This window comes from Glandiceps talaboti, chromosome 4, assembly GCF_964340395.1.
Source record: "Glandiceps talaboti chromosome 4, keGlaTala1.1, whole genome shotgun sequence".
In the NCBI taxonomy this organism is placed as follows: Eukaryota; Metazoa; Hemichordata; class Enteropneusta; family Spengelidae; genus Glandiceps; species Glandiceps talaboti.
In genome coordinates, this window is record NC_135552.1 from 10,393,127 (window position 1) to 10,412,764 (window position 19,638).

The following is a 19,638-nucleotide window of genomic DNA, read 5'->3' on the forward strand; positions in this document are numbered from 1 at the left end:
TAATAATAAAAAATGTGTATTAAAATGTTTGTTACTGTACATACAGGAAGTGATTTAAATTTTTTTTTGCAATTATTGAATTCCAAACACAGACTTGGTCTATTTTTTTGGCAGTTTTTTCAAGTAGTAAAACATAGTAAAGTTAAAAAAAATGTGTATTAAAATGTTTGTTACTGTACATATAAGAAATGATTTTTAAACAAATTTAAAAAAATTATTTTTTGCAATTATTGAACTCCAGATGTGGTCTATATTTTTTTGGCAGTTTTTTCAAGTAGAAAAACATAGTAAAGTTAAAGTAATCCAAATTCTATAAATAGATACCTATTTCTCATCCATTAGCCATTTTAAGATTTGTTAATTTGAGGGTTTGAAATTTGTAATAAAGAAAAGTCGTATATTGGAATGAAGTATTATTACATGTGAATTTCAGAAGTGACTCTTATTAATAAAAGACTATAGTGTACAACATAAAGGTGATTTATATCGTATACTTGCTGGATTTCTGTTCTCCATTTCCTCATTGTTTTTGAATATTACTTTCGTTCTGATTGAACTTACTTGCTCTTAGAAAAACTCACTTACTTGCAAAACTAGGTGGAAATTTTAACTTTTTTTTCACTTGTTATTGGGTTTTTTTCAGTACTACTGACGATTACAAAGGACCCTTCAAATCTCTCAGCCCTATCACATATCTTCTATCCTTCTTGTTGATGAAACGGTGCTTCTTGCCAAGCGGGAAATGGTGCAAACGATGGGAAATTGTGCGTGTTGGCGTTGCAATACTCGTAGTCTTCTCAGTCAGCCTACAAGCCTCGTTTCTCCATATGGACATACCGCTTTGGAGTTTTAACTACGCTTTGGACCTCATATGTTATATCGACATGTAAGTTATTACAAGCATTGTGACCTTATTTTACTTAATCTGTCTTTCTCAGTGTAACGCCATTAAAACGATAGGTTGGTTTCAAAAGGAAAACCTGTCTAACTTCAAAGTATGTGTACATGTTGGTGTCACCAAGCATAGTTTTGAAAATGATAGAAACATTCTGAGCTAACATTGCAGCAAAATCTACCGGTCCAATTGGCCAGGTCTTTCCAAAATCTTCCAGTCCAGTCTAATGATTTAGTGGCCCCAGGCTGCTGGGCCAGAGTTAATTTCGAGCCCTGCCAGTGGTGATATTTTAAATCGTAATTATTCTTTTAATCTTGTGGATGTGGCATTGCCTTTGAAATTGATCATTAAAGTTAGAAGGATACTAAAACAGGAACCAGGAACTCAATATTTCACCCTCTACACTGGTCTTGAATGATCATGTTGAAAATTCAGAAGTGTGAAGTTTCTTTCTTTCTTTTTTTCCCCAGCAAACGGAAAGTATTTAAAGGACATTTCACTCTCCATGTAAGACTAAAACATGAATAGTCAATTTTTAGACAATTGAACATTTCCGTGTCTCCAGGAAAATGGTTATGTTGAGTACCTAGTACTTTAATCTTCATTTGTAAGATTTAAAACTCATGATAGTATACATGTGTATCTGTCTGTCGGTGGACACATTTTACCTTTGATATTATCTATTCCAGGTATTTGAAGTTTCACACTGCCTTTTACAATGAAAACAATGTGTTAGTCACCCATCCATTGTCGACTGCCAAACATTATCTCAAGTAAGTTATAGTTAGTTTTCTCACTGCATGTAGCTTGGAACCATATTTCAGTTGTGGACACTATTGTAGGTCTCTCCATGGGTTTACCTGTGTGTACTTGATTTATACAGCATCAGCATTTTACCCCATATTATTTTGCTTTATAGTAACTGAAAATGGGTTAGTTTTCTTGAACAAAGTAGTAGCAACATTTTTAAAAAAAAATAATATTTTGTTAATTTAAATAGCAAAAGTTGAAGATTTTCTATTTCTGAGTCACACACTACATTAAACGTGGCTGTAGGTAAATATTGATGATTACTTGTCAATATTTTTCAATCCGGTAACATTAATTTACTTCTATTAATTTCTTTGTAATTGCAGGACCAATTTTTTCTTTGACCTGATGGCAGGCTTTCCAACTGAGCTGATTGCCTTTGCAGTGTTTGGATCATTCTCAGGTAGGTAACAACCAGTGAAAAGAAAACACAAATTATTTCCTTCATATATTTATGTTTCCCAAGATAGTGATGTCAAACTTATATTTAAGAAAAAAATAAAACCAGCCAAGATTTAGTTTTGTGGATCATAGTTGCATAGCTCATGACCATATAGATACTTTGTAATTCTAAGCAAAACTTTGATTTCCACATTTCATCTTTTCCCCTCAAAGCTATTTAAAAAATTATTTTATTTAATTATTTATTTATTCATATTTTAAATATTTTTTATTTATTTATTTATTTATTGACGACAGTGCATCCATCATATGGTATTTGTCCAATTACAACAAATACATTAACACGAAATAGCTATAGGTAAAAACTGAAAGAAAAGTACTAGCAAAATTAGAATTAGCATTATATGTTGTTGTATTGGGCAGCACTGATGAGTATATTTTACATTAACTTTTACAGGGTATGCTGTACATGCTTATGCTGTAGTAAGACTAAACAGATTACTAGGTGTCTACAGACTGGTAAGTATGCTATGCTATTCACAAATTAATGGAATTTGATTCAAATTCAGATAATTTTCCTCTGCATATTTAACTGTGTTTTCCAAGTTGATCAAGTAATCAGATAGTCTGTAAGGTACCCCTGATGGGGCGCCCTCACACATTTCTGTATCGAAGGCCGGTGAGGGTGGAGCAATGTGATGTGGGGCGCCCTCACAGATAGGTCAACCTCTTTCATGTCTGTATCGAAAGCTGGTGAGCCTCCATGTTATTTTAGACCTGTAAAGATTGTCAGTGTCCAATAATTCAAGTACACAGTGATAATATGTGGACTACATCATCAGAACCTGTAATACTCATATTAGACATTTCAGAAGTTGATCTATACTATTCTCAACTGGCACGAATTTCAATGTATATGATGTACATTCTGTATTTTATTATTTTCAGCCACTGGCTTTCAATTATCTGGAATCTGGTGTAGAACGTGAGACTGGTTTCATCAGGTCAGTATATCCCATAGTAAGATTTCTTCAGTCATATTTAGGATTAGTCTTGGTTTCCCAGACTGTTGTCACTGGGGGCTCTGCCTATGACTCAGACATCCCCAAGCGAGAGAAACCGAATCCCAACTCACCTGCACAGGAACTAACTCCTAGAGCAGTGCATGCTGGGGAATACTTCACATCCAACATTGCAGGCCGAACAATTTAGGTACCTTCATGACAGGGTATCACTCCTCAAGCAATTGACGCAACTAAATTACAACAAACAGGCCTTGGAAGCCCAGTTTTTATGACTTACACAGTTTGACTTCCAGTGCTGGGTAGTTGGAACGTGTTTTCCCCAGACTTTCATAGAAGAGCTCCTAGCAGTGGGAGTCTGGGTAACCGAGACTAATTTACAACCTCCAAGTACACCTTGATTTTTTGTAGTTAAATATAATGGGCATGCCATTGTTCCTCATTCATTTTTAGTGAAGGTCATTGCCATGGACACCCATTGTCAGCAAACATGTATATGTAATATGCACCCTAAAATGATAATAAAAAGTAGACATTACTCCACTCCTAAACAGAATAAACACAGCTAAAAACAGAAGAAAAATAATGTGAGTTTTTATAATAAGCAATTCTATACATGTTTTTTTTTCATGTAGGGAAGTCAAATTTTTGTTCTACCTGTTGATGTTTATTCATCTATGGGCCTGTCTGTGGTACATCAATGCCTGTCCACCCATATTCTCCATCAATCCCACTGAAGACGATCTGGTCGGCCGAGTCAAAACTAATTACCATAGGTGCCTTAATAACTCCTGGGCTCTCATGTACACAGATCACAATGTCAGTAAGTATATAGTGGTTTTGTTCACCAGAGGAATAGCAGTGAAAAAGAAGAAAAGTAACCCCCCCCCCCCCCAAAAAAAAAAAAAAAAAAGAAAAAAAAAAGCATAGTATATTCTGAAACGAAACTCTCTAAAGTAAAAGTCATTGAAAGTAAAAAATGGAAATAGTAATGGAAGATTGTAGATACAAGATTAAGAAGGAAAACAGAGAAAAAAATAATTTGAAAATATTTTTTCTGAAACAAGAATCATGTAAAGAGCAATGGGAAATGCACAATGGAAGATCATAGATTCAGAAGTGGAAAAAAGAAAGAAAAGACAGAATATTACTGTCAAACAATAATCGTACACATGTGTTTATTATACTATGTATTTGTTTACAACTTTAGCTGCTGCATCCATTGCCGGCCAATATGTTGTCAGTTTGTATTGGGCCTCTGCTACATCTGCCTCTGTAGGCTATGGGGACATACATGCAAATAATGTTGGAGAGGTGAGTTTGTCTCAGCTTGTATTTTTAAAAGAAAAGAGATGTTGTGAATTGTAATTATCTAGAGAGTGAGATTGAGATTGAGATTTCGAGGGGGATAGAGAGAGACAGAGACAAAGACAGAGACAGAGACAGACACAGACAGACAGACAGACAGACAGACAGAGCTCATATGTCTAACATCAAATTATTGCCTGTATATTACAGATGGTGATTGCCCTGTTGTCTATGATCATCGGCATTGCATTCTTTGGCTATGTTATTGCTAGTGTTGCTGCTAGCTTGGCTAATGCTGACTCACAGAGGGCCAGATACCAGGAGAAAATCACCGCTATTCATGCATTTATGAAGGTAAGTATATTTATAAATAACGAATGATGATAATGTATTTTTTTTACAGCTCATTTCTACAATTGAAAAAGTGCTGTAATGTACAAGAATTATTACCCATTTATTCTCCCTCAACACCCTTTTATGCACAGAATATGGGTAGTCAGTAAAGATTAAATCTTTCATATTACAATGTTTGTCCTACCAGGTCCAGACTGTGAACCTTGACTGGTGGGGTACAATTTGTGATTAAAAATCTTGCACAAGAACAAATGGATACAACAAGATTGTATTGAACTAGCAATGTGCCAATTGGGCCAAGCTCTCTTGTCATTCATATATCATGACTTCACATATCATTAATTATGTTACAATTGTTGTGATATTTCCATAGGACCAGGACATGGAATACAATATTCGACATATGGTAAAGAATTACTACGAGTATTTATGGCTACGGACTAAAGGTGTTGACCCGGACTCACTGTTTGATGGCTTACCACTCTCACTCAAGGCTGATGTCACCTTGAGTCTTTATCAGGAACTTATCAACAAGGTGAGTGAGATCATCTCAGTTGTACTCCACACAGACACATACAAACAATGGCAGAAATCAAGCTTTCAGCTGACTTAGATAGATAGATAGATACAAACTAAAATTATTGTTGCGACATGTTGATATGAACTATTGAATGGATGTTGTTTTAATTTTACTCAGTCGGGTGGCATTTCTGATAACTTCAGTGATCTTGCAGTGTACATTTTTTGCAACTCCAGTGTTTACGCTATCTTGATCACAAAGTGATGATATCTGCAAAACAGAGGCACTGCTATCACCTATAGCTACCACATGTATCAACAATAGCTTTTTAGTTTGTGTCCATAATAGCAAACTGAAAGCTTGGCTTCCACAGTAGTATCTATGTCTTGACTCTTTGGTTTTGTAGTGCATGATATTTAAAAACCCAATCTCCATGTAAAATTTTCCCCAATTTTCATATGAAAGTTAACTTGTGCTTGTGTGTTATCACCTATTACAACCAATTACTATATTATTACCATGCAATATTTTTGTCATTGTAAATAATTACTTTTGATCTTTTTTTTTAGGTACCACTCTTTCAAAATACTGAAATAGGCTTTCAAAAGATGCTGTCAATGTGTATCAAACCTGTGTATTATCTAGCCACAGATTATGTGGTCCGAAAACACGACATAGGCAGTGAAGTAAGTCACATTTTTTTAAATCAACAACTGTTTGTATTTGCTTTCCTGTAGTTTATTAAATTTCAAACTCGTCTTGTTAAAAAAGTATGCTTGATGAATGATGAAAAAATTATCATAGACTGCATGAATAGTTGTCAACTAAAACTGGACCGGTACCGGTACTGTTAAACAGCATTTGTATCCACTTCTCAGCTGTCACTTCCCACATACGTTCCTCTGCCCTGAAGTGAAAGTACTGATGAACTTCAACATGTCTCACGCATTGCACAATAGGGAACTTGCAATCCAGACTGAGCATGCTCAGATGCAAAGGACTATGGGATTATCTGTGGTTATCATAATACCTAATCTGGAGCTACTGATAAAATAAACCTCCCACAATTGTCAGGGTGACAACAAATTGATTATTTGTGGTTACAAACAATGTATCAACATTGTTTACAATACTAAATTAGTATTTACTATCACATTTCCCATGATGCAATTTTCAACATGGCGGGTTTGCAAGTTCCTTATTAGTGTTGCTCCAGGGTTGGTAACAAAATTAGATTAATGGCAATCTATGCAAGTTTTACCAGCTTTTCTCTTTGTTCCAAAAATTTTGCAGAATCATGCACTAACAATATCCACAAATTGACAATACCTCATAGAATTAAAAAAGTTGGAAAAAATTGACAAAGCACAACTTTCTTCCTAATAAGAAGTCATTTACCGAATCTTTCCTTAGATGTTCTTCATCCATCGTGGTGTGGTTGAGGTGGTTTCAGAAGACGGACATATTGTCTTTGACACGATGCAAGCTGGTAGATTTTTCGGTGAAATCAGTTTAGTCTTCAGCGTCCCTAGAACAGCATCAATAAGGTAAGTATAGATACAAGTCACAACTCCAATTGCCTAACTAAACCTACACAACCTTGACAGTTGCCTAACTAAGCTCCCAAAATGGTAGTCTTGCTGCTAGATGTTCAGGCTTTCTTTCCATACTATAAGCGAACGAAGTTCGCAGTGAGGCTGCACTACAACTCCAATTGCCTAACTAAACCTACACAACCTTGACAGTTGCCTAACTAAGCTCCAAAAATGGCTGCACTACAACTCTAATTGCCTAACTAAACCTACACAATCTTGACAGTTGCCTAACTAAGTTCCCAAAATGGCTGCACACAGCTCAGTGAGTCACAACTCCAATTGCCTAACTAAACCTATACAATCTTGACAGTTGCCTAACTAAGTTCCCAAAATGGCTGCACACAGCGTAGTGAGTCACAACTCCAATTGCCTAACTAAACCTATACAATCTTGACAGTTCCCTAACTAAGCTCCCAAAATGGCTGCACACAGCTATAACTTTAGCACATTTCATTGTATATCTAATATTCACACACATTAATTAAATTACAAAATAAAGCTGACTAAAGGTGCAAATATGTTTGAGTGGACCTTTCCTTTAACACATAGCCAAATTACATTATTCTGTCCCACAGTCATGTCATTATTATTATACATCCCCTTCTAACGTCATAATACCATGTATTAGTATTACACCCCCCCCCCCCTCCTTACTGATCTCTAATGTAACACTGACAATACATGTTATTCCGTTGCATCTATAGGACACAAAACAACTGTGATATCTTTGTGTTAACTAAAGAAGACTTAGACCGTGTACTGACCCATTATCCACTGATCAAAGAACAAATCCAGAAAGTTGCTGAAGAAAGAATCAATGCTGTCAGGAAAAGGAGTAAACAGAAAGTCAATGTCCCACCAGTAAGTATAACTTGAATTGCTTTTAAATTGGAATTCCTAGCAGCATTTACCTGCAATTTCTTTCTATAGCATTGTCTTCAGCTGTCAGTGGTTAATATATACATGTAGATTTTGAATTCTTTGTCTGGCGTCTCAGTACATTGGTTTTATATATGTACATTTTTGCTGCAAATTCAGTGCTTTTGTTGTAAGCGGTAAGTTGGTAAGCGGTAACATTGAGTTCCTCAGGCATTTTTACTGGGGTTCCTCACCAGAATTATGATATAATGTATTGGAAACTATGCTAGTTTTACCAGATTGCCTCATTTTTGTTACCATGGTTTCTTGACCTTAGAAAAATGCTGAAATTTCACTTTATTAGTATTAAATGTTACGTAAGAATGAATTTTACCATTGTACATGTACATGTATAATTATGACTTCTAGACTAAGTGTGATTTGCCAATTTTTTTTTTTTGAGTGTCACAAGTGACAAGAAATACATGTATAGAAGATTTGACAAGTGCATTAGAGGTTTTTGGGAGTCTAGCAAGAATGTAGTACAGCAGACAAAATGGCAGTTAAAACTACAGTTAACACACTGAATCTGTCATTTCAACATCATTCAACATGCAAATAGACCAAGTTCGCTCTATTGAAATTTGTTGAAATACGGTGTAAAATGTATTCAAAGGACATAAAGACAAGAATTGAGAAGTGGGTGGATATCACGTTACTAATTGTAATTTTATTGATTTTCAGCCCAAACCATCTGCTTCTGCTACAAAGCAAGAGAAAATTGAGGAAAAGGCTGATGAAGAGAAGAAAGAAGAACAGAAAGATGAAGCTAAGAAAGGTCAGAATGGCCAGCCATCTGGCCCAGGTGGTCCAGGTGAGACTTCTTTCAATATGCAAAATATTTTTTTATGAAAGAAAAAAATGCAAATGTGGTATTTTTGCTTTAGTCCATGGTTATATGAACACTATTGGCAGGTTGGCTGAAAATAGCAGATAATCCATTTTTGTATTATTTTTACGCAAAAGTGATATTTAGTCAAGTTTAAACCAATATTTTACCGTTGCTAATTGAAATCTAAATTTAACTGTACTGACAGGCCCATCGACAGCTGCCGCTAACGAAACAGACGACGTATCCTTAGATATCCCACCTACTGAAGTAGTGAGACAGAGAAACTGCTGTTCCAAATTCTGTTCCAAGGAGAGATTCCGAACATGCCTTGCTGCCATCAGAAAAGCTAACCGATTTGTACTCGATCCTGATAGTCGGTTTGTCCGCTTCCTTCGAAATATTACCAGCTTGTTGGCACTTGTAACATCTTGGACTATTATTTATGAGGTGAGGAAAACATGTCTTGTCAAATTTACTGGACTGAGAGTTGTTGTCTTTCATTTTTCCATATTTAGTCAAAGTCAAAAAGAATTTTGATACTTTTTACTTTTAGCTCCTAAAGGGGTGCTCATGTTTTCATTCTCTTTGTCTCACTGTCTGTCTGTGTTGGTGTCTGTGTGTCCATGTGTACTCTGCTTTTATTGGTATAAATTACTGATTTTATGTAAATTAAATGATTTCTTTGTAACTGAAGGGTAAAATAGGTCTCCCTACAAAAGTTAAATCACTGATTTATACATACTGGTAAGTTTGCCAGCAAAGGAATAACCCTCTAGTGGTGTAATTCAGAAAAGGTAAGACACCCATAGCTTTGTTGTGATCAAACAAGTGCACCCTCTAGTGGTATAATTCAGAAATGATAAGATTGTGTTTGTTGAACATTTCAGGCTGCTTTCCAACATCATCATATTGGTATCCTAATCTTCAGTTACATCTGTGAAGGCATCTTTTGGTTAGAGGTGAGTACAACACTCATACATGTACTTGATACTTAATACTGTTTTGAAGAAAAAAATAATCACAAGATCCCAGTGTTTTGATAATACATAATCACATTAGATCCTATTTGTCTTGTTTGCTTTTATAATCAAAAAGTCCATGATTCAATTTGAGGTTCTTTTTCGTTTAAAGTTCTATCTTTGAATGAATTGAAGCTGTCAGGATCACATAGAATCATTTATTTGTTCTTCACCAACTTTATATATGGCCGTGCCAGACCACTGTTTCACACCTAAACTTACCCCTAATGAAAACTGGACCTTCGATATTTCAATAGTTTTTGTCCCTGAGTACCTGAGTACTGCTCCATGCACAGTATTCCAGTCTACTGGAAAGACAAAAGATTTCATAGTTTGGCCACTAGGTGTGCTGTTCACAAACCATCTTGACTTTAAAGCAAAGGGCCACAATAGTTGTAGCATAAAGGCAGCAGTCACTGCTCAAAAAAAACAACTCTTTTTTGTTTCCTAGATCTACATCAAATTTCATGTAAGCTACAGTGACCGATATGCAGAACTGGAAAAAGACTTTGTCAAAGTGTCCAACCACTATCTGAAACAGACCAATGGCTTCTTAGTTGACCTGATCGCTTCTCTACCCGTCGATTTATTTGCACTGTGTGGCAGCTCTGTACAATCCCGATATATGGCTTTATCTATGCTCAGACTTATACATCTACTACGACTCATCCGTGTCTCCAATTTTTTCACCTCTTGGGAGAAAGAACTGAATATAAAGTAAGCGTCACCTCGGTTCAGAAAAATATGGTACTAATTAATAGGAAGATCACAAAAAAAATAGTACAAACTTTTAAAATGACTTTTGTAGAGATTTGAAAGACAAACAAAAACATTTAAAAAAAAATTTTTAATAAAAAAATGGAGTCCAGAGATTTTTTGATATTTAAATTATTTTCTGTATGAAATTGACAATTTAAATATTTTTTGAAAAAGACTTTGCAAGTCTATGAAGTTGGTGGAAAAATATGAAAAAGTTATTTGGAATCATTTTCCTGCACCACTGCAATAGTTTTACAAGTAATAGTTTTACGTTGTTTATTTACTTGATATTTTCATTCTGTTTTTTTTTATTTCAGTGTACTGTTTGTTCGACTCTGTAAGTTCTTTGTAGAACTGTTCATAGTGATTCACCTGTTTGCTAGTATATGGTATGTGATTGCGTGCCCCCTGGGTAATTGTATGGCAGGAACTTGGGCAGCAAATGAAGGTAAGTCATGTATATACTGACTGACACGGTGATGAAGTGAGTGGAAGTGCATGGCAGAATATGACAAGAATTAGTGCTAGTACAAATGAATGGTCGTATGATTTCATGTACATGGAACGCTGAGTGTGTGCTCATTTGTTTAATCACTGTTATTGAATAGCATGTAAATATCCATAGTATGAGCCCACACATATTCACATAACCACTGGTACAGGGATATAAAAGAACCCTAACATCGTGGGGTTTATTCTCACAAAGTTGAATGCATACAGTGAACAACGCAGTGATTCCTATATGAAAAGCCATGACAACAATGAACAGCTGGTGATTTTGGTAATAAATTTGGTATGTCTGGACGTGTTAATGTCTAGGGAATGCATGTTTTATTACAGAAAGTGGATATTTATATGTGGTATATACAGTTTTGGACAAAACATGATCGGATTGGAGCTTGTTTGTTACTCATACTGAAAAGCCATTACTGTTCATTACTCGTAATTGTTCCAAGATTATAGGATGTCTAGGTGCTAACGACAACCACATGGGTGTCCAGCTCCGCCTTTAAGCGCCTCGGTTTCAATTTTCAATTTTAAGTGTTTTGACTCATATTTCGAATGCAGTCGAACGAATGATGTAGACACTTGTTGTCGTGATATAGACATGCGTTGTTGTGACATAGAACATAGACCCTCTACCAACAGGATACGTGGGTGGAGGGTCTATGCATAGAACAACCAGAGTATATATTCCATATTTTGTTGTTGAAAATGGCTTGTGCATGGTGTAAGGGTTTATATATTCAATGTATTTCTTACTGTATGTACCCAGGTCTTGAACACCAAGGTATACTACAACAGTACTGTGACTGCATCTATTGGTGTGTTGCTACAATGACATCTACAGGCTATGGTGACATCCACGCTTACAGTATCGGTGAAATGCGTAAGTCGATTTAAAGACCAATGTTTGAATCCCATTGTCTTAGATTACTGTCGGTATATCATGCCAGTGGAGCCATAATGATTTTATTAGAGTCAGTCTTCAGGACCAACTTTTCTACAGCTCTCTGTCGTGCAACTGTTTTTCTCACGAACGTTAATACCGATACAACATTGGCCTTTAAAGATTCTTGTATGATGCGATAGAAATGCAACTACAAAATATTAAATTAATCAAGGTGTCATTCTAATAAAGTGCAACCAAGGAGGGGAGTCCCAGAATTAGCAGTAATAGTTTGCCAGAAATAGTGACAGCTTAGTTTGTGTAAAGTGAAAGAATCAACAAAAACTAAAATAAAGGATGAAATAATTGAACTGCTTGATTCAAATATGAGGATCTATAACATTTTCTGCAGCTCTCTAAAAAATGCTATTCTGCTGTCAATACATTTATTGTACTGAAAAACATGCACAATAAAATTAATTGGATATCACAAAATGTTCATACTCTAAATGCCAGCTTTTCAAAAACCATTACTTGGACAGAGAACATCCTTGTCATAATTACTACTTTTTGAATACTGGTACTGTGGTCTCACCAGTGTGGATGAGAATTCAAATGAGTCCGGTACTAAAAATGTTGAGATTGTCCATTTCTCACTGAGTTATTTATTTTTTTGATCATTACAGTCTTTGCCAGCTTTGTGATGATTGTCGGTCAGCTGATCTTTGGTTTCATCCTGGGTAACATCGCTTCCACACTGGCCAATGCCGAGTCTAACAGAGTAGCATATGAAGAACATCTGACAGGTATCAAGGTAAGCATCAACAATACTTAGTTTATCTTTATGTTGAAAATCACCACTGATATTACTCTGGTAACTGAGCCTTCGGTTTGCTAAGATAGACACAAACTAAAACTATTGTCACAACGTTTTGATACAACAGTGATAAGTTATTGAATGGATGTTGGATTAGTGATAGAGTTTTATTGACAGAGTTCCATGAATTTGCAGTGTACTGTTTTGGGACTTCCAATGTTTACACTATGTCCGATCACAGGGTGATTATAGTCGCACAACAGAGGAACCGCTATCAACCACTTGTGTGATCTACCACATTGAAGAACAAATAGATGTAGTTTGCACTTATCTTAGTAAACCGAAGGCTGGATTACCAGATTCGTATATTTTTGCAGCACATAGATATTCATGACTCCTAAGTGCTTATTACCCTCAAATAAAACAATCATGAATATTTATGTTCTGCTATTTACATTATGCATACTCCCATGAGACAATGCATATCCATGGCAAGGATCTACAGTGAACAATGAATGAGGAGTAAGTTTCAACTTGGTATTTCTAGTCTATCACATGTAATGTAAGTGATGTAAAATTCAAGCTTGTGAATTTAGAAGTGAACTGTCATTAATGTATAATATCCTGTATGAGGGACATATCACATATATGACTATGGGTTACTGTTGTCAGCGATCCATAAAAATATACAAAGACACACCCATCTTATGTCAACATCATAAAACAAGTAGACTTACACTGAATGTAATCTTACATCTTCTTATCTGTAGGATCATATGCATGACCAAGGGTTGCCTAGCAAACTACAGAAGAAAGTTGTCAGTTACTATGACTACATCTGGATGAGGAACAAGTTAGTACAATCAATTTACCTTTTTACGTTTTTGAGAAAATATCAAATGAACTATAGGTGAAACTTATTTTGACACGTTCAAGTTAGAGAAGACGATTATGCAATACAATACTAAAATGTTGTAATTTTATTTGGTCTTGTTAAATCACTTTATCATAAGTTTGCAAAAAAAAGGTGCAGATTTTATAATCAGCAGTAAATTCGTACAAAAAATGGCTTGAATCTCCAGCTAGTTTCAATGTTTAATATTATTGTTGGAGTGATAATTGTTGTCTTACAAACTCATTAGTACACACCTTAGCTGACTTTTCAGGAAGTGTGATTTGAATTTTATATTTACCTTCCCTTGATTATCTTGCTGGGTTTTTTTTGTGTGATATTTATGCATATAAACAGTTTTATTTTGTTTTGTTTGAAAAAAAAAATGTGATGATTTATTTATCTATTTTAATTCTGCAGAGGCGTTGATATTAAAAATCTTCTAAAAGACAGCCCGTCCTGTATGCATGCTGCAATATGGCTTGGTGCAAATGAACATCTACTAAAGAAGGTAAATGTCATGGTCTTTTAAATCTGCACTAGCTGTAACTTGAGTATTATTTTGTTAATCAGATAACCAACAATAAATTCACTGAAAATTGTTAAAATATTAATAATGAGATACTGTACATGTCAATTAGAGGTCTGTTTTATCTATAAGTAGTATAGTGAGAAGTTATTCATTGGGGTGCTGATTTTTGGGTGCGGACCCAAAAATCAATTGTTTGGATATATTACACCATACTATGTGTACTGCTGTACAGATATGTTTACCTACAGGTGATTCAATACTATTCAGGCTATGCGTTATGACGATAAAGTTTCAAAAAAGATTCCAGTTGCAGCTAGTGCAGCTTAAGTAATTTTATGCCATTCAGGATGTATCCCAGGAATTAAGGGGGGGGGGGGAAATAGGGAGGGTTGGGGTGTTCCTAAAGAGCTAATACAAAATTCCAAAACATATATGTCATTAATTTGAAATGCTTTGTAGTATTCACTATAAGAAAGAAATGATAACTGAATATTATTGGTAGAAATCATATTTATGTCAGAGCTCTTTAGAAGCAATCTCCAAGTGACTTTAGTGAAATTTTTTGAGAGCAAGCGTTTGTCTGAAGGATGAATTGATGGATGGCAACAGGTATATACAAGCCTGGAGAATTAACTCATATGATGATATAGTGCATGATATTAATATACACTTTCCCTTCTCAATCTCAGGTGGCCATGTTCAAAGGTGCAGAAGACAGCTTCTTCCGTACGCTATCCCCTATGTTACGACAAGTGTTGACAATGCCAAATGACTACATGGTGCGACAAGGTGATGTCGGAGACGAGATGTACCTCATACACCGAGGAACTGTAAGTATATTGTAGTTCTATAGTCACAACATACTGTTTCTTCAGAACCATTGGTAATTCTCAGTACCTCATGCAAGAGGCTCAAAATAGGACAAGAACTTCTGTACCAGAGATTACTAACATCTTGAACTGGTGTGCATACATACTAGTAGTATTTGCACTGCCGTGCAATACCAAAAACATTATTGCATACCTACATGCAAATGAGGACGTGATTGTTCGTTCTATTTCGAAAGTGTGTGATTGCATAGTAAAAACGAGTGCAAAGACCCAGAGTATGCCATATTTACACTCGTGCATTATGGAGTTCTGTTGTATTCTCATGCAGGCTTATATTGTTGGCAACTTGCATGTGTAATGTATAATAGACAATGTAAATATGGCCATTACTTAATTTTGTGACCCTGACTTTCATGGTACTTCAGTGTTGTATGCCTGTGGGCTTTGTCTTTAAATGAAGAAAACTTGTGTTGTCTTCTCAACAGAGCACCATTGAATCTGTAAAATGATGAGGTATGTAAATTTGATGTATGTTGTTTGTAGGTTGGGAGAATGAGTGAAGATGACGAGACCAAACTAAACAAGGTCCTCAATGCAGGCGAATACTTTGATGACATCAATCTAGTCTACGACATTCCAAGGAGATGTTCATACAAAGCCATCACTCACGTAGACGTATACGCCTTATCAAGGGAAGATCTTCAAAGCGTTCTCAAACATTACCCAATCGTAGAGGCACAGATCCGAGACATCGCAGCTGACATGTATGGGGAGTCATCGTCATCATATGCAGAGAATAACGGTGTATATCTAGGCTAGGGTAAAAAAAACCTAAACTCTAAATACATACTTGCTATGCATCCTAGATCACATTTTTAATATCACTTCCTGCAAAACCCCCTATACATTTCCACCATGGGTCAAATAAAATCTTGTCTAATACTTGCAACATTTTTTGTCTCAGGTTGTGTGTAGTTTTTTTTTTCTTTCTTTTTTATTTGTAAAAAGTGTTAACATAGTGTACATAATCAAAAAGTTGTAAGTAATTCTATCTGCTGCAATAATAATGATACTGTGCCAACTACAAAACTTTGTGTATTCAAATGGATGAAGGATAGCAGTGCTTAACTGTTAGGTAAAGACTTTGCCTCGTCCTCTCTTAAAAATGTCACCCCTCTCCCACCCCCTAGAAAAATCAAGTTAACTTCCAACAAAGTAAGGAGGGGTTCAGTGTTTCTATAGGTTTTTAATAACACTCACCCCTCCCCAAATATGTGCCCTATTTATACCAAATGTAATATGCCAAACAAGAAATTGGTGAAAATATTGAAGTTGGCCGTAAAACATAACCAAAGAATAAGTTGTTTTTCCTTTTCCTTTTCTAGGTGTTGAGGGTGTGGGGGGGAAGCAGGAGGGGTAGAACTTGCTGTAATAGACATCTCATTTTTGCATAGGAAGTTCTGTGTACTTTGGCTGTAGTTTCATGTCCAGGGCTGGAAAACAGTGGTGATGTACATTTAAGAAGTGATGAATTTTAGTCATCAGTGAACCAGTGAAAACTTAAAACTTACACTAACTGGGGTAACAGATCAGTAGTTGAACTCGTGGAGTAAATTAAAAAGTTGTAAAAGTTATATATGATGATAGTTATCACTAAATGCACATGTCGCTCGCACACTTTAGTATACAATTTAGTAAATAACACATGGACTTGCTCATTCAGAGTTCAGCTGTATATGAAAACCAGTCAAATATGATTACTGGTCCTGGATCTGTGAAAAGCAAAATCACTACTTTCCAGCCCTGGCCACACACACCCCCTTTCGATGTACATGACACTGCAAAGAGTGGCCTGCACAGTGTCACCTGTTGTAGAGTTTTATGGGATTACCATATACAGTCTTGTGTTTTAAATACAACTGATGTTAACCGCCCCCCGCCCCCCCCCCCCCCCCCCCCATGATCTTATATTCTAAGTTATAACATAAAGCTTTGATGCTCTCTGAAGTATCACCTTGAAGTGCCATCCAGAGGAGAAATACTTTTATTTGTCAAACAAATTTACATGTCATAAATATTTGGGTTTCTGAAGCAGGTGGAAATATTGTCATGCATTTTATATGTTTGCATGTCTGTTCACATTTCTTTGTGTTTTTATTTGCTGGTCAGGAGGTCGTTGTTTTGAAATGATTCACTTTGTGTAATTGACAGCAATTTGTTATCTGTTGTTGTACAACAGCTGATTGCAACCCATGATGGAAATATTACCAACTTTGTAATTGTTTTCCATGTCCTGTTACTTGTCGCTCATCTCCATTTGCAAATCAATAGACCTTTCATATTACTAGCACCCTCTAGTGGCAGTTTAAATAGTGATATAACTTGTCATTCATTTTCAAATAAACAATAGACCTTCCTGAGTAGCGCCCTCTAGTGACAGTTTACATTGTGATTATGGCTTGTCATTCATTTCCAAATACCATCAACAGACCTTCCTGATGAGTAGCGCCCTCTAGTGGCAATGACTCAATGTAACTGAATTTTATGTAAATGTCACATTATGCTATCAAAATTTTTTTTTTAAATGATATTCATCAGTGACTTCTTGCTGTGCATATACTGTCATCTTTACCAAACTCACTAGAGGGCGCTGTTTACTGGAAAGGTCTAGTGAGGAAACTGTATTCTTTTTTCCCTTAGCTCACCACTGTCACATGATTCTATCATTAAAAGCTGAAATTCATACACAAAATTAATAAAACATCAAGGCTTTTTAACTAATAGAGAGATAAAAAACAACAACATAGGTACACTACTATCAAGTAGACATTTACATAAAAAGTACCTAACATCACACGTTTGAAACTTCAGGAACTTCATATTAACATGAAAAATAATGAAATATTTCTTTTTAACAGAGGCAATAAAATTGAAGCATTTGCATCAAATCACTGCCAAATTAATGCACTCTCTACAATACGAATACCAGAATTTAAAAACAAGTGTACAACATAATAAACTTGTACACGAAACCATGTTCTCTTTTTTGTTTGTTTTCTATTAAAGTGTCCAGCTTGCCATACTCTTGAACACTCAAGTGTAATAATAATATTTATACAAGTTCTTGTTGTGTCCATGGTCTTTTAAAACAACAAGATTTGAATCATATTTTGAAATTTTGCATGATTGATAATTAAGAGCCATTGCTCTTTAACAAAATGTGTAGTAATAGTAACCTTTCCCAAGGCCAAGGATGGTCATGTGCAATGGAAGTATATGTATGGTTAGATTCAAAGATTACATCTCAGTTGTTCCCTTTAAAAAAAAAAACTAGTGTTAGATCGATTAACAATTAATGTGATGAAACCTGACTTCAGCTTGGACATTTTGCCAGCTCATACTGATTGTAGAGTAATAGAAGCATCAGTTGATGTACAGCCCATTTCAAGGTATCATTCACTAGCTATGTTTGATACAACCATGCAGAAACCAATAAGAAACTGTATATCTACTCTAAGATATTAAGATTGCATTTTCTTGCTACATTTTGTCTAAAAAAAACTAGATGCAGACATTCAGGCACCAATGATTTTATGTCTGCATGGAGGTACGTTAGTTTATTTCATTTAGACAAAATGTCACAAGAAATTGTATTCATCCAATCTTGCTATCTTAAAGTGTAGCATGTGCCATTTCTTATTGGTTACTGTGTAGATGTTATGTATCAAACATAGCCAGTAAACAGTAACTTGAAATGGGCTGTACGTCAGGCTTGAGAATACCACAATTTTAACCAATACACGCAGCATAGTTTGATAAGCTGAGCACTTTCGACTGCAAACAATCAATCTTGTTCACTTCATGATAGATGGTGCTATTTATGATTACATCACAAAGTGCCACGATCACGGAGAATACTCCCATAGATCTTAGAGAGAAAGTACAGTCCCCCATCTTTGTTCAGGTTATTTGGACAAATCTTATATAGATGGCATGCATGATACAACATTTCTGCCAGTTGGACTCCCTATGGAGGACATTGCCGTCACTCCAACAGATTTGAAGTCTGCTGATACGCTCAACTTATCAAACTATTTTGATTATATTATAAGGTGTGTTGGTTAAAATTTTATAGTTCTCCTGAGGGGTCTACCACAAACGTTTAACTGAAACTTCAATATTCACCAACTGGGCACGGTAATGTCCAGGCTGTTGTCAGTTTCATCATTTAGTATTCAAGATCATGCCACATACTGTAGGGAAATTATTCTCAAATTTAAAAAAAAAAATGTTTTTAAAAAATGATGAAAATTATGAGAGGCTGCAGTACTTTAGTGTGAAACCGATACAGTACATTGTGAAATGTCAAAGTTTCCAACAGTTGTATACATTTTTTTTTGTCTTTTTATTTATTTACCTTTTAAAGTAAATTATGCAAGCCTCATTTGCCAGAGGTTTCAATGTATATGTAAAATGGCTCTTCTCAGCCCAGAACTGGACTTGTAATTATGTAAATATTTTACAACTTTTTTGAAATAAATTTGATGTGAAATGAATATATGTTTGATGTTTTTTTGTTTATTTTAACTTGAGGGCCATTTCAGAATTAGAATATACAGTCTAAGATATGATGGAATGTCATGCAACCCTGTTTTGTTAGGGGTGAAGAACATGTCGGATATCACAGTCAACTCAAATACTGCATAAAATAACAGGTGACAAAATATGTTTGTTTTTAGATTA

General features: G+C 35.4%; 1 protein-coding gene across 1 annotated transcript in view; it reads left to right on the plus strand.

Moving 5' to 3' along the window:
* LOC144434138 (uncharacterized) overlaps positions 1-16,768 on the plus strand; it is an 82,098-nt gene extending 65,330 nt beyond the window's left edge. The window contains exons 21-43 of the mRNA XM_078122593.1: positions 644-886; positions 1,585-1,668; positions 2,032-2,108; positions 2,565-2,626; positions 3,056-3,111; positions 3,765-3,952; positions 4,340-4,443; positions 4,648-4,791; positions 5,165-5,326; positions 5,881-5,997; positions 6,725-6,858; positions 7,611-7,767; positions 8,509-8,638; positions 8,862-9,103; positions 9,544-9,615; positions 10,127-10,392; positions 10,752-10,891; positions 11,726-11,824; positions 12,511-12,638; positions 13,412-13,494; positions 13,954-14,044; positions 14,755-14,895; positions 15,439-16,768. Coding sequence (XP_077978719.1) covers positions 644-886; positions 1,585-1,668; positions 2,032-2,108; positions 2,565-2,626; positions 3,056-3,111; positions 3,765-3,952; positions 4,340-4,443; positions 4,648-4,791; positions 5,165-5,326; positions 5,881-5,997; positions 6,725-6,858; positions 7,611-7,767; positions 8,509-8,638; positions 8,862-9,103; positions 9,544-9,615; positions 10,127-10,392; positions 10,752-10,891; positions 11,726-11,824; positions 12,511-12,638; positions 13,412-13,494; positions 13,954-14,044; positions 14,755-14,895; positions 15,439-15,714 — 3,196 coding nt within the window. The 3' untranslated portion in view covers positions 15,715-16,768. The remainder of the gene's footprint in view (positions 1-643; positions 887-1,584; positions 1,669-2,031; positions 2,109-2,564; positions 2,627-3,055; positions 3,112-3,764; positions 3,953-4,339; positions 4,444-4,647; positions 4,792-5,164; positions 5,327-5,880; positions 5,998-6,724; positions 6,859-7,610; positions 7,768-8,508; positions 8,639-8,861; positions 9,104-9,543; positions 9,616-10,126; positions 10,393-10,751; positions 10,892-11,725; positions 11,825-12,510; positions 12,639-13,411; positions 13,495-13,953; positions 14,045-14,754; positions 14,896-15,438) is intronic.
* Positions 16,769-19,638: the final 2,870 nt, after the last annotated feature.